Source organism: Vicia villosa, linkage group LG1, assembly GCF_029867415.1.
Source record: "Vicia villosa cultivar HV-30 ecotype Madison, WI linkage group LG1, Vvil1.0, whole genome shotgun sequence".
NCBI lineage: Eukaryota > Viridiplantae > Streptophyta > Magnoliopsida > Fabales > Fabaceae > Vicia > Vicia villosa.
The window spans coordinates 164,853,826-164,868,994 of record NC_081180.1 but is presented as its reverse complement, the minus strand read 5'-3'; the positions used below and the strand labels follow the sequence as shown (position 1 = coordinate 164,868,994).

The window sequence follows — 15,169 nt, the reverse complement described above, 5'->3', positions numbered from 1 at the left end:
CAAATTACCAACAAAAAGACATTATGTATGTGTTTGCCATTTTGTTATTTTGTTACATTTAGATTATGCTTAAAAATTTTAAGTAAAGATGCTTAATTAGAAAACCGTCTTAAAAATATTAAATATTTTAAAAGAGTTGTCCTATATTATAATATTTCTAATTTAAAAAATTAGTTTATGTTGCTATACACAAATAATATTTTAAAATCTGGTTAAATATTTTAATGATTGAAAAAAAATAGAAAAGAATCCATGTTTAAATTATTTAAAATTAAAATAAAGAAAATATATTTTAAATAATTTATTTATTTTAATTTTTAATGTATTAAATACATGTCATTTCAAAAACATAAAATTTATTATTCTTAAAAAAGTCAATTATTTTTATTTTAAAATATTAAATATAAATATTAGTTTTTTTTAACTCGTTAACAAGTTTCCTGAAATTTTCCTTTATTATCTTATATTTTTTTAGATTTATAAACTAAATATTAATAGTTATTAAAAACTCATACTCGAATATTGGTGACCAAATTCAACATCTTTGATCTTGAGTTAAAATTTGCAAATGATTGCTTCATTTATTCTATTTCACTTTATCCAATTTTAAATAATCTAAACATCAATCTTTTTAATAGATCACTCCATCCTACTAAATTCCATCACTTCAAACAAAATTTTAACAAACAACAAACATAACAATAACATTCCACTCATTCAAGCATCAAAATGACCATTTGTATAACCAACTTTATAATAATAATAATAAACATTAGAAGAAAAAAAAGAGGAAAATGACAAATCAAACAAAGCAAAAATAAAAAAAGTGATTTTATAAAAAATCAATTAAAAATTAAAGTAAAGAAGCACTTTAGCAAAAACCTTCCCATCCCATCTCTCATCAATGGTGTGAGTGCTTGTTACAAAGGTGGAGCTTTACGCAATCCCATTATACCTTCCATCTTCTCCCTCCTTCATCCATCCACAATAAAATCTCTAGAATCTTTCTATCTCTTACTATCACTTCCATTCAAATTTCTCCACTGTTTTTTTTCTTCACACCTTTTGAACCACCATAACAAAATCAACAACCCCTTTTGTTAAATCACAATTTTTTTTCTCTATATGCTTTCAAGTTTCGGTTTTTTCAATAACGAAAAAAAAAAAACCTTAGTGGGGTTTTTGTAATTTTTTTGTTTCAATTTTCATGGGTAACGTAGGAAGTTCTCACAGTCGTCGGAGACACGGTGGCGGTGGGAGTGGCCGGCGTGTTCATCCTCCGGTAACTCCTCCTCCGTTACAAGAAGTTGCGGTTAACCCATACGCTCATCCTGCCGCTGCTCCAGTGTACCAGAATTACCCGAATAACTATCCTCCGCCAGGGAGTGTTCCGATGCCGTTACCGGCGCCGTATGATCATCATCACCGGACGGGGATGGAACCGGTATATGGACGGTATCCGGCGCCACCGCCGGCACCGTATGTGGAGCATCAGAAAGCTGTTACTATTAGGAATGATGTTAATATCAAGAAGGAGACACTGAGGATTGAAGCTGATGAGGAAAATCCTGGGCAGTTTCTTGTTGCGTTTACTTTTGATGCCACTGTTTCTGGGAGGTAACGGTTTTTTTTTCCAATTGTTTGATGATTTGATTAGTTAATTTTGTTTTCATTTGTGGTTAATAACATGCATCATGTGAATGTTAACTGTGACTGGTTTGCTGTGAGAACAATTGATTATGAGTGAATTGATTCTGGTTAAAACTGAGTTGGATGTAAAGTGATTTATGTTTGGTTACATTTATGTAAAAGTGAGTTGAACAACAAAGTTCGGTGTAAAAATCATGTTTAAACTAAAAAATTATAAATTGTAGCTTCAAATAGAGTCAACTTTGGAAGCAGAATCAAACCTACACCTCTAGAATTGCTTTTGCTGTTAGATCATGTGTTTGCTTTCTTGATGTATTGTTGTTAGTGTTAACAAGCTTGTACGAATGTATGTGCATGTTTGAAATCGCATTGAGTTTGATGAAGTCACTGCGGCAACGTGATTGTGTGAAAACTTAGGTGTGATTTTTGTGAACTGTAATGAAATGAGAGATTTCTAATAGGTGTGCCAATGTAGGATAGTTTGAGTAACTATTTATGTATCGGTCCAATATGTCATTTTAGTGATCTTAGGAAGCTGCAAAAATGATGCAGGACAAAGGCTTGCGAATATATTGTTGTGTTTTGTGCTCAATAACTATATCTATGTGTTGCTCGGGTTCAATTGTCTTTGACAATATGGGGAGCGAGCTTGATTGGGAAGCAAAGTAGGTTGCAGCTAAAGATTGTCAGCATGAAAATTATCTTTATTTTATAATCAACAATACTTAGAAGCACTATGTAAATATTTGATTGTACGTTTGAAGTCATAAACGTGCGTCACATTGTCGAAAAACCGTGAAAAAAGTGAAGCTTCATCTGTAGCATCAGGATAGCATACGCATGGTGGGGGTATCCACCGTATTTCCAAACAAATACTCTCTCCATTCCTTATATTTAGTAAATATTGACTTTTTAGATTCATTAAATAACTAATGTGGTTTATACATAAACCAGATGCATCAGTTATTCAATGAATTTTAAAAAGTAAAATTTGCTTATAATAAGGGATGGAGGGAGTACTTTATTGGTTTTTTTCTTCTTCTTTCTATTTAATGTAACTCTATAATTTATTATGGGAAAAAGCAAAATTCTATTGTGCTATAGCTGTTTTATTTGTCTGATCTAAATGCTTGTTTCTCCTTGTCTCCATAACAGCATCGCGGTACTTTTCTTTGCGAAGGAAGGTGACGGATGTGTCCTTACCTCGACGAAGGAAAATGTTCTTGCACCGGTTATTATAAATTTCCAGCAAGGTCTTGGCCAGAAGTTTATACAGCCAGCTGGAACTGGTATCACTTTCTCAATGTTTGAGGAATCTGAGTTATTGAAAGTGGGCGACGTGGACGTCTATCCTGTAGCAGTTAAAGCAGATGCATCTTCCGGTGCCGAGGATGGATCAAACGGAACTCCTAAATCTGGTAGTAAAACAAACACAAACAACTCTCAGATAACTCAAGCCGTATTTGAGAAGGAGAAAGGAGAATTCCGGGTGAAGGTTGTTAAGCAGATATTGTGGGTGAATGGAATGAGGTACGAGCTGCAGGAGATATATGGTATTGGAACTTCAGTCGAAAGTGACATGGATGGGAATGACCCCGGAAAAGAGTGTGTAATCTGCTTGTCAGAACCTCGCGACACAACTGTCCTTCCCTGTCGCCACATGGTATTACAGTTTTTCTCTTTTGTGATTTGATTTTGCTTTTATTGCTTGACACAATGATGCTGATGTTAGCCGTTGATATCACTAGTAGTAATACTTAACTGTTGTAAACTACTCATGCCATGTTTGGATATACAACTTATTTACGCGCTTTAGTTTAAGTGCTTATCATATAACTGTTTGTGCATAAGTCATTTCTATAACAAAAGATGAAATAAAAACTAATTGTTTTGGATTGGCTAAATGAGCTTCTCTACTTGCATAAACACGTGTGAAACTATTTGAGAGAGCGAATGAAAAGAACTTATGACATATTCATATGCTCTTTTCAGTTTATTTCCATAAGCTCTCTGTGATAATGTTAGTTGATAAATTCAAATAAGTTAATCCAAACATGCCTTTAGTCAGTCCATATTGATACACTTTGGCTGAATTCCTTTCCCTGTTGCAGTGCATGTGTAGTGAATGCGCGAAGGTCTTAAGGTTCCAGACAAATAGATGTCCAATCTGCAGACAGCCAGTTGAGAGGCTTTTGGAGATCAGAGTTGGGCCCGAGCCCGAGCCTGAGTCAAAGCCTGAGGCCGAGAAGTAAAGATACGCCGTTACTGACAACAAAAATCCTGTACAGTCCAAATGTTACTATAGTTAATGCATTTCACTTACTTAATTTCATGTTTTTTTCAATAATCCAAAAAAATAGAAACTGGAATTTATGAATGACATTATGTCTATAACATGGATTGGTTGTGGTTGGCATTGCACCTGACTGTATAAGCAAATGCCTCCACCATGCTTGTTTGATTTCACATCTAACTTCTAAATGGCTTCAATGTATAATTTAATGTTTTTTTTCCACCTCTTTTGCTGACAATTTTATTGTTATTGTTACTATTTATTTTTGGATAAATTGCACAGAAATCCTTTCACATTTAGGCCTCTTGCAGAAAATTTTATTCTAATGCTAACTGATTCAATTTCTTATCACTCATCACCATCATCATCTATAAATAAAAACATGAAACTTAGGGTTGGTTGTTCATCATACACTTTGCCAATTCAAGATTTGATTTAAAAGGTAAAAACTCATAGGTATGAAATATTTTTATGTAGTTTTTTTTGTTGTTGTAAAATATAGATGAATTTGATTTTTATGCTTATAATTAATTTGTATAGATTCAGTGAAGATATTAACATTCTCTGCAATTTGTTTGTATTCTTGTTTTGAAAAGGTCATTCAATAAATTTTTTGATGCAGTGCTTTGCAAACAAAAACTGTTATTTATAGTTCTGTTGTTCTAAATTTATTTTAGAAATTAGGTTTACAGATATTGATTTGTTTGTTTTTGTATGAAATGGAAATATTTGTATTAATTTATTTTATCTTTATTATTGTTTTTTGAACAGTAAAATTTTCATTGTAATTTCCTTTTTATTTTTTTATACATGTATTATGTGTTGGAACAGTTATTTAGTTGCTTATTTGTGCTAAATAAGGAAGCTTTTAAGACTGTCCTATGATTATGGAGGTGATGTCAAATCTAAATAGTGTTGGAGAACTAAACATTGATGGCCAAATTGAAATAATAGATAAAATTGACTTGATGAAGATGAAATTATTGACATTGTAATGTCTATTCAAATGCAAGTTTTAAATCATGCTAAAAAAGCTGGAAAAGAGGCACCATATTGGTTTTGTTGACATATTATATCATGTTGTCCATGAATTGCATTTGAATGAAATTTTAGCAACATATCTCCATAATCGAGTCACTTACTATTTACAAAGTGAGCGTAGACGAAATAATTAATGAGTTATCTAGTGCATACAAAGAAGTGATGTGGCATCATACACATGGACCTAGAGCTTTCATGGAGTTGCGTAAAAAAAAAAAGGCAATGATATAGTAAAGGACACTATAAGGTTCACAATGAAAGAGCGAGCAACAAAATTCTTACATATTATAGGGCATGTTGTTAAAATGCCTACTGCGTCATTCTTGTTTTATCACACTAGAGAGAGTATTAATCACCATTTTCACAATATGTTGGATGCCATACTTGCATTAGGAGAAGAACTTTTTATCCAACTAACTATTAGGTATCGATATCCCACCACAAATCCTTAACAATAGCGCATTCTATCCATTTTTAAGGTAACATCATTTTTTTTTCAAGGAATTGTTATATTCTATTTTGTCATAAACCTTTAAGTCTTACCCTTACACATCTAACTAAGTCATATATGAATTAAGGATTGCATTGGAGTTATGGATGGTACACATATTTGAGGGAAGGTTTCAAGGGAATAAGTTCCTAGTTTAAGGGAATAAGTCCCTAGTTTTCAAGGGAATAAGTTCCTAGTTTAAGGGAATAAGTCCCTAGTTTTTGTAGAAGAAAAGATCATCCAAATCAAAATGTATTAGATGCATGTAATTTGAAATTCACATACGGGTTAATTGGGTGGGAAGGAACAACATTGCTCTAGAGTATTAAAATATGATTTAAATACACAAGACCTATAATAATTCTTGAAGATTAGTGGAAATGTTATGAAACTTTTATAAAACAAATATTCATTAAACTTATTTATTTATTTATTTTTGATTCAAACGATATTTCATTAAGAAGCCAACAAAGAAGGTACATAGTTCCTAATGAAATCAGAGGGGGGATACTCCAACCAGGTCCTGGATCCCAATCTATGACCCAAACCTATCAGATTGTGGGCTTCTACATTACAAAACCTGTTAACATACAGCAAAGTAGCAAACTGAAAGTTCTTAAATAAATTCATACAGTCTAAAACAAAAGGTTCCAAGCTGGCCACATTGGAGACTTGGTTTATGCAATCCACCACTGTGAGCGCGTCTGAAAAAATTAAAACAGCAGGAAGTTTGAAATTCGCCGCAAGCGACAATGCCCATCTCATAGCCATAGCCTCCGCCACTGCAGGTTCAGTCTCCATAGCAATCCTACTTGAAGCTGAAAAGAAAACATCTATGTCCTCATCCTTCATCACACACCCCAGAACTGTTGTCCCGTTGCTAAAACAACTCGCATCCACAAAAATCTTTGTCATGCCATTTCCTTCTCGCCCCTCTACTTCAGCCCTCACCACTGCTTTGTTAACCTTCATCCTCGGGTTTGATTTGTTGAATTCAAACACCCAATTAGACGCATTATTAACCACCTTGATAGGGACAAACTTCTCATCATTAAACACAACCATATTCCTTGCCTTCCAAATGCTCCACAAAGTTACACAAAACAATTGGGAACCAAAGGGATCACGATCACTCAAGCCTTTATCCAGCCAGAAATCGATATTTGAGGAGGGATGAATACGGAGGCCCAAAGGAGAGGCAAACCAAACCTGTTTACTGAAGATGCAATGCAGGAAAATGTGATCAGTGGTCTCCGGATAACAATGGCAGAGGGGACAGTCTAGGATCGTATTGACTCCTTTTTTCGCTAGCTTGCTTCTAGTAGGTAAAATTTCCTTTGCGAGACGCCATAAGAAGTTCCTGACTCTATTATGAACGGGGGCCTTCCAGATTTTCTTCCAAATCTTTTCTTACGAATGGCTCGAGGGTCTAGGAACCTCAAGCTCATGTTTACTCCGAAGAAGGTGATATGCTGACTTAACGGAATAGTTGCCGTCCTTCTCAAAATGCCAAATAATCTTGTCATCCAGTTGGCTCCAGGCTAGTGGTATGCTGAGTATGTTAGAGCTTACCATCTGTTAGCTGGAGATTTCGATTGAAGAAAAAGTTCTTTGAAGAATTAGAGTTCGAGGAAGAATGGCTTTTGATGGCCATTGCCGGGAATAAATGGCTCCTAATGGCCATGATTCGAGGATGTTATTTAAGTTGAAGTAAAGATGATGAAAATCGAAGCTGATTCGAAACAAGTTGTCTTTGGGAGTTAAGCGTTTTTTGCGAAATACAAAGAGTACTGAAGCTTTGCGTATTTCGTGGCATTCTCATTTTAGATCACGTTGCCACGTATCGAAAGAGAATTCAGGCGGGAGGATTTGAATTTCGAAACAATCTGTGTAACCGAACAAGGACAGATGGCGCCCCAGGGATTAGAAGCATATGCATGTGAGCAACGTGGCGTTTCGTTAGTGTAGGACCGTTAGGGTCGAAATTAGTATAAATAAGGGTCTTAATATCAGGATCCAGTGTGTTCATTTTGTACAAATCACTCACAAATCAATCAAGTATCAAGTGTTAAGAGAACGAGTTCGCTGAGAAATGTACGTATGACACCAACACCATTTTAAATACATTTGTATTCATCTTTATGCAAGTATCTTCTTAGCATTTTTTATCTTTCGTTATATTTCAGCCATTTACATTCTTGCACTTTTATCTTTCGTTCAAGTTTACTTCGAAGCACTTTACATTCTGCAATTTACGTTCCTGCACTTTAAGTTTCCTGTAATTTATATTTACTTTGCCTTTCGCCGAAGTTATATTTACGTGTATAACAAGGTGATTGTTAGTTTTTACATTTCATTTGTTTATTTCTTAAATATATTTCGAAGCCAAACAAACCAACAAATATGAACCAAGTTATCATAAAAGACAACTTTTTGACTATGTCCTAGGATCAATCTAGTCGATCCTGCGAGTAACCAAAGTATATTTTATAGTTTGGAAGACTAGCGGTTGTTTACCGGAAATCACCGTAAACAAATTGGCACGCCCAGTGGGACAATGTCAAATAGATTGTCATTAATTTGTTGTTTTATTTCTGTCTAGAATATATCAAGACCTTGTATGAACCTTAGGAACGGTAAATTAACCAGCAGTGCGCCACCGATTCCTAAACGAAGGTACAACAAGAAAATGGTCAATTCGACCAGTGGAAGGGGAGATCAAGATCCCCCACAAGGGTCAGGAACAATAGCAGCAAGTACTACAAATGTTTCGACTTCTACGTCACAAGAGCAGGAAATACCCGTTTCGGGAGGATCTGCGGCTATAGTTAGTTCCCAAGCCATGCCCGAAAACACACCAGGGCCAACAGGAACGGTCCCAATTTCCAGTTCGACCACCATGCCTTATGTGACAGGCACAAACGAGATACCCCATTTCTCGACAAGTTAGGTACATTCCCCAAGGCCATCCTCATCTGCTTCCGAGGGTTGGAGGCCTGGAAATCCTTATGGAATGCCGCATTCATATATGGCAGGATTACAAGGGGCAGGACCTACGTATACGGCACCTAATGCCACGACATTTTCTCCTAATATGGGTTCGATAGGCCGAAGCGCACAAAATACTGGCCCATCAAGCCAAATGCCTCTCTTAACTACCAACAGTCAAGCAGCATTTAGGCAGGAAATAGACGCAAGTAACCACGATATGCTAGGTGCTCTTGCTAAAGAAATAGGGCCACTCTTTACCCCGTTAGTAGCAAACATGACCAGGACTAACCAGGATAATGTAGAAACCTTCCAAAAAATATCATCACAAATAAATCGAATGGCAGATTTTAAGGGAGTCCCACAAACTAGGCGAAGAAATAACCAACCCCCTTATCGAGAGGGAGACCCGGTCTTGGAACGTGTTCAAGATGTAGTTCCTCCGCCTAGGCCAACACCCGTTGATGTAGTTCCTCCGCCTAGGCCACCACCCGTTGAAAGAAACCAAGTGGTAGATCTAGAGAATTCGAATCGAAGGACCAACTTTGGCCAACAAGAGACTATCGAAGAAAGACCCAGATTAAGGGTAGTTGGTAGGAAAGAACATCCAGACGAAGTAGTCCACAGGGTTAGGAGAGAAAATATGGCAACAGAAAATAACCTAACTGCCATGATAGAAAGAATTATGGCCAATAATGGCCTTAATACTGGACTTCGACGTCCAAACTACACATCCCCCGTAGCAGAATATATTATGCAAACGGAATTACCAAGAGGTACCAAGGTGCCTAAATTCACAAATTTTTCAGGGGACACTAGTGAATCGACTGTAGAACACATAGCCCGATATTTGACAGAGGCCGGTGAATTAGCAGGCAACGAGGATTTGAGAATTAAATATTTCCCTAGTTCGCTAACAAAAAATGCTTTTACTTGGTTTACTACCTTACCTCCAAATTCCATAGATGCATGGGCACACTTAGAGAGATTGTTTCATGAACAATTCTATATGGGCCAAACCAAGATAAGTTTGAAAGAGTTGGCTAGCATCAAGAGGAGATTCACAGAACCCATAGATGATTATTTAAACAGGTTCTGTTTGTTAAAGTCAAGATGCTTCACAGTTGTCCCAGAACATGAATTAGTTGAAATGGCTGTAGGCGGTCTAGATTATTCAATTAGAAAGAAGTTAGACACTCAATACCTAAGGGATATAGCCCAATTGGCAGACAGAGTTCGACAAATCGAACGACTAAAATCCGAAAAAGCCAGAGCAAATAAAAATCACAAAAAGGAGAGGGTAGCGTATATTGAGGCTGAAGATGCTGAAGGCGAAGCCTCCGAAGATTCATACATCGTTGAAGAGGTCGAAATAGACCTAGCCGAATTAAAAGAAGCACCACCTTACTCTTGCAAATTGCTCACCCCTACGAATGGAAAAAATCCAGTCAAGAATGATAAAAGCGATAAATTTCCAAAGAAAACCTACACTTTTGACGTTACTAAATGTGACGAAATATTTGAGTTGCTAGTAAAAGATGGCCAGATGATAGTGCCTCCTAATTCCAAAGTTCCTCCATTGGAACAACGGAAGAAACGAGACTTTTGTAAATATCATGGTTTTTTAGGCCATAAAACCTCACAATGCTTTCTTTTCAGGGATCTAATTCAGAATGCTATCAAGGGTGGACGTTTGAAATTCGCTGATAAGGCAAAAAATCACATGAAGGTTGACGCAGACCCCCTGAATGTTGCTGACACTAACTATGCTGAACCAGTTGATGTTAACATGGTGGATGTGTCTGAAACTGATATTGCTGAATGGGAGGTAATTCATCTGGAAAGCAGGTTACTGAGAGCCTAAATGACAATACAGCCTTCAATACTGATGTTGAAGAATCTGTCGAGACCGAAATCATTGATAATTTGAAGGAGAAAACTAGCGAGGCTACTGAAGACCTCAAGGTGAAACTCCAACAGATAAATATCTCTGAAGCTTCCCCAGCAGGTGTCAACATGGTGAATATTAGACAACCTTTATCTGAAGTAGAGGAGCTAGAGAAATGTTTGCTGAGGGAAAGAGGAAACTATGGAAATCCTCAGAAAGTTGAGAGTTTGAAAGATTATCTCTGGAAGTGTCACGAGAAAAATGTTGGACGGATGTAATGTGTCCAAGATGCTTGATCATGCTGAATCGAAGGGTCCAAGCTAACTATGAAAGGGCCCAACGAGAAAGGATGGAACAGCCCTGGAGAGGAGGAAACCTATTGCTGAAGGTTTATCCAAGGCCAGAAGAAAGCTTGGTAGGTTTCCTAGTTAGGTGTCACAAGGAGAAGACAGAGATTGATATGTGTCCCAGATGTGGGGCAGTCTATGATAACCTTACGGCACAATCATTCAAAAGAACGCTATTCACCACTGGTAGGGAGTCTCAAGGACTCCATCCCAACATGTATGTGTTCGACAATCGAACATCATCAAAAAGGTTTGATAGTCCTCATCCTAAAGCTCGAAGAGTGACATTCAAGCTTCCGGCAGACATACCCATGGATAGATGGACGCAAGCTGGTGCAAGAAACAACAAGTGGCGAAGTTGGGACCAAGGGGGAAGAACTGCAATGGCTTATAGAAAGCAATTACAGACCTCAAATCGAGAGATGTACAGGTTGGAGAATTACAAGGGTAAAAATCCTATGTCCAAATCCCAATGGAGAAGACACCAGAGGATGAAGAAAGCCCAGAAAGAATACAAGGCAAAGGAGGTTGGAGAGTCTAGCAGCACCAAAATCCCAATGCAGGGGGCACGATCAAGCAAACCCCCGTTAGAACGCAAGCTACTCAGTCCTGAGAATGAGAAAGAAGAGGAAAAGATGCACTCCAGTCCTTGGAAGGAGGACGATAGAATGACAAATGACTTCGACTTAGACCGAGTGTCATCTATAAATTTCAATTGCAATGTTGTATCAGTGCTCCCTCACGAGTTTAACTAAGAAACTGAAGCTGAAGATTACGAGGAGGCTGATGCAAAAGAGATGGCGAAACACAGACCTGTGTGTTATTATGTGCTAAACAATGGGACTGTCGAAGAACAGAATGCCTTCTTCGAGAGACCTGAACAAGGCATGGGAAACCATCTGAAACCACTTTACATAAGGGCCAAGATTGAAAATGTTGGCATTAACAAAGTCCTAGTGGATGGAGGGGCAGCAGTGAATCTAATGCCCCAATATATGCTGAAAAGGATTGGTATGTTCGACACTGATATAAAGCCACATAACATGGTCTTGTCCAACTACGAAGGCAAAATAGGGTAGACTTTGGGAGTTATCCAAGTGAATTTAACTGTGGGTTCGGTCACAAGGCCAACTATGTTCATGGTGATACCACAAAGGCGAATTATAACCTCTTGCTAGGTAGAGAATGGATCCATGGAGTTGTTGCAGTACCTTCGACAATGCATCAGAGGCTAACCATCTGGAGAGAAGATGGTATATTGGAAAACATTGAAGGAGATCAAAGTTACTACATGGCTGAAGTCAACCAAGTCAACAAGACCAGTTTCGACAGGAATTTGGCCAACATAGGGCCATGCCATGCAACAGAAGATATATACTCCCCAAATAAAAATGCTTTATACTATTTATCCTTACACCCAAATGGATTTCAGTGTAACAGAGAAATAATGGACGGACCAGATAACACGGAACCTATCGAAGGATTACCAGCAATACGACCAACTGGATGGGACGAAGATGGTAATTATGCCTGAGTCATCTTTCTTTGAAAAGATTTCGGCTTACGTAGCCAAAAACAAAAGAAAAGCGGCTCTCGAAGCCGAATTATCAAGCATGGCTGTCGAAGCCATTCAAAAAGAGGTAGAACACCAGACCCTGGGATACATTTTACCCCTCAACCTCCTGACGACATAGTTCAAGACGAGAAGATTTCAGGCGAAGAAATAAATCAAAGGCTGGACGCAATGATGAAGAGCCCTTGGGATTCGAGAAAGATCCAATGGCACCAAACATAAATATGTTAGCTCAATACCTACTCGAAGAAGTAAATCTTGGAGACGAAAATCAAAAGAAGGTGACATACATCAGTGCAAAGTTAGAGCCAACTTTGAAGTTAAAAGTCATTGCGTTATTGAAAGAAAATAAAGATTGTTTCGCCTGGGATTATGATGAGATGCCTGGTCTAGGGAGGGATTTGGTCGAACTGAAGTTGCCTATAAAAGAAGGGAAGAAGCCCATCAAGCAAACTCCTAGAAGGTTCGCACCAGAAGTTCTCTCGAAGATCAGAACAGAGGTCGAAAGACTTCTTCGTTGCAAGTTCATCAGAACTACGAGGTATGTCGAATGGATTGCTAATATTGCACCTGTTATTAAAAATAATGGTTCATTAAGGGTATGTATAGATTTTCGTGATCTAAATGCAGCAACCCCTAAAGATGAATATCCCATGCCTGTGGCAGAAATGCTAGTAGACTCAGCCGCAGGCTTCGAATACCTAAGTATGTTGGATGGATATTCTGGGTACAATCAAATTTTCATTGCAGAAGATGTGTCTAAAACAGTCTTTCGTTGTCCAGGGGAAATAGGCACCTACGAATGGGTTGTAATGCCCTTTGGTCTGAAAAACGCCGGGGCAACTTATCAAAGAGCAATGAATTCTATATTCCATGACTTTATAGAAACATTCATGCAAGTGTACATCGATTACATCGTTATAAAATATGTTTCAGTTTGCAGTCATCTTGACCATCTGAGCCAATCATTCGAAAGAATGAGAAAACATGGCTTAAAGATGAACCCCCTTAAATGTGCTTTCTTTGTGCAGGATGGAGATTTCCTGGGCTTCGTAGTCCATAAAAAGGGAATAGAAATTAATCAGAATAAAACGAAGGCTATTAGGGAAACAAAGCCTCCATCTACGAAGAAAGAATTGCAATCTTTATTGGGAAAGATAAACTTCTTAAGAAGATTTATCTCTAATTTGAGTGGACGCATGCAAGCTTTTCCCCCCTTACTTCGGCTGAAGCAAGGAAGGTGTCATACCCCAAAATTTTCCCTCTTATATTCAATCGAAGGTTCCTCATTTCATCTCCAATAACTCAAGGTTCTAAGGTTTTCTCAAGTCACTCTCTCCTACCCACAATTAGGGTTTGCATTTTATCAAAGAGTTTGAATCTCTAGGGTCTCAAATGAACCTCAAGGTATCTCACATGTATCAAAGCATCTCCATGTCAAAAGTCAAGCTTCAATCCCAAGGATTGCTCATTCAAATGCTCAGATGGTCAATAATCGACTATGTTGACCTAAAAGTCAACTATAGTCAAAATACTGTCAAACTTCAAAGATTTTTGGTCAACATCAAGTATGTGAGATTATATCAATCATTTGATCAAAAATTGATCATGATCCATTAATAAAAACTCAGAAATGAACAAATTTAAAAGGTTCAAATTAGGGTTTTTATAGGAGAAAGTCAACTCAACTTTGACTGGTCATAACTCTCACATGGAACATCAGAAATTGCCCAACCAAAGCCTATTCTGAATGAAATTGGATTCTCTACAACTTTGTCTCTCACAAGCCAAGGCCAGAAATGCTTCATTCAAGAGATATGATCCAATAGATTATAGGTCCTTTTAAAAATCAACAAAAACACCTTTTGAGTCAAAGCTCATAACAGGAGCATGGAAGCTTCAATTAAGATGAAACCAAAAGGAGGTTTTAAAGGACTCTCTAAGCTTTCTAAAAAAGTCCTAGAATACATTCATATGATTAAAAATGAGGGAGATATGATTGGTACAAATTGGTCGATTCTCAAGAAAAGTGTGAAAGCCTAAATGATCAAATTCAAAGTTTTGAGTATTGGCCTATAAATTTCAATTCTCCACGAGATTCCAAGTTCAAGAGAGGCCCATTAGTCATATAAATTTTATTTCATGATTTTATTTTATTTATATTTGATTTTTATCCATTTTAAATCAACTTAAATCAAAATAAAATCACATTTTAATGAGATAAATTTTTATGATTCATGTTCCAAATATTTACTCAATCCAAATTTAATCCAATGGTAAAGATTAAATGGAAAATATGCATGGAATAACATAATGTCCAAAATAGAAAGATTTTATACAAAATCTTTTTCCAATTTTTATGTGAATAATGGATTGAATGTTTTCCAAAGATTCAACCCTAATATGAGCCCATATATATATATATATATATTAAAACATTTAGAAGGAGAGGAGGACGAAATTGGGGAAGAAAAAATAGGGTTCTTAAGTTACAAAATTCAAGGAAATTAGGGCATACGAGTTCTAGTGCTGCAATCTTCTTCAAGCCAAGATAATGATCCCATGCTATCCCTGAGGTAAGAAAGAGTAAGTACCTGTCCATATTTGGTTCATGTAGCACGTGAAACTCTCATACTAAGCTTGCCATATTCATACACATTGTTAATTTTCGTTTCCTATTTATAATCATGTTTCAATCGGTTTTAACGAATGTTTTGAGTTTGTGACATGGCTCTGAGAACATCTACGCCGTTAGATCAAAGCTTATGCGTAAGGAAGGGATTCTACCATGGCTAGGGCATGAAAGCTATGCACCTTCGTGTTCATATTTCTGTGACGTTTCCAACCAAGAAAACTACGCCATCATGGTCGCAAGGATGTGATTAGTAGGTCTGGGCAG

The 15,169-nt window shown here is 37.1% G+C and overlaps 1 protein-coding gene across 1 annotated transcript; it reads left to right on the top strand.

Annotated features, from left to right (window-relative positions):
* The first annotated feature begins 862 nt into the window (after nt 1–862).
* Nucleotides 863–4,165, top strand: LOC131644598 (probable E3 ubiquitin-protein ligase LOG2). Its single transcript, XM_058915147.1, has 3 exons — nt 863–1,617; nt 2,806–3,313; nt 3,762–4,165. Exons 1-3 carry the CDS (start codon nt 1,208–1,210, stop codon nt 3,900–3,902), a joined length of 1,059 nt encoding a protein of 352 aa, XP_058771130.1. The 5' UTR covers nt 863–1,207; the 3' UTR covers nt 3,903–4,165.
* The last annotated feature ends 11,004 nt before the right edge of the window (nt 4,166–15,169 follow it).

Bases quoted from the DNA above. Each gene is read 5' to 3' on its own strand.
- LOC131644598 (XM_058915147.1), top strand. From the start codon at position 1,208: ATGGGTAACGTAGGAAGTTCTCACAGTCGTCGGAGACACGGTGGCGGT. The intron at 1,618-2,805 runs GTAACGGTTTTT...TCTCCATAACAG, and splicing joins GATGCCACTGTTTCTGGGAG to CATCGCGGTACTTTTCTTTG. The intron at 3,314-3,761 runs GTATTACAGTTT...TCCCTGTTGCAG, and splicing joins TCCTTCCCTGTCGCCACATG to TGCATGTGTAGTGAATGCGC.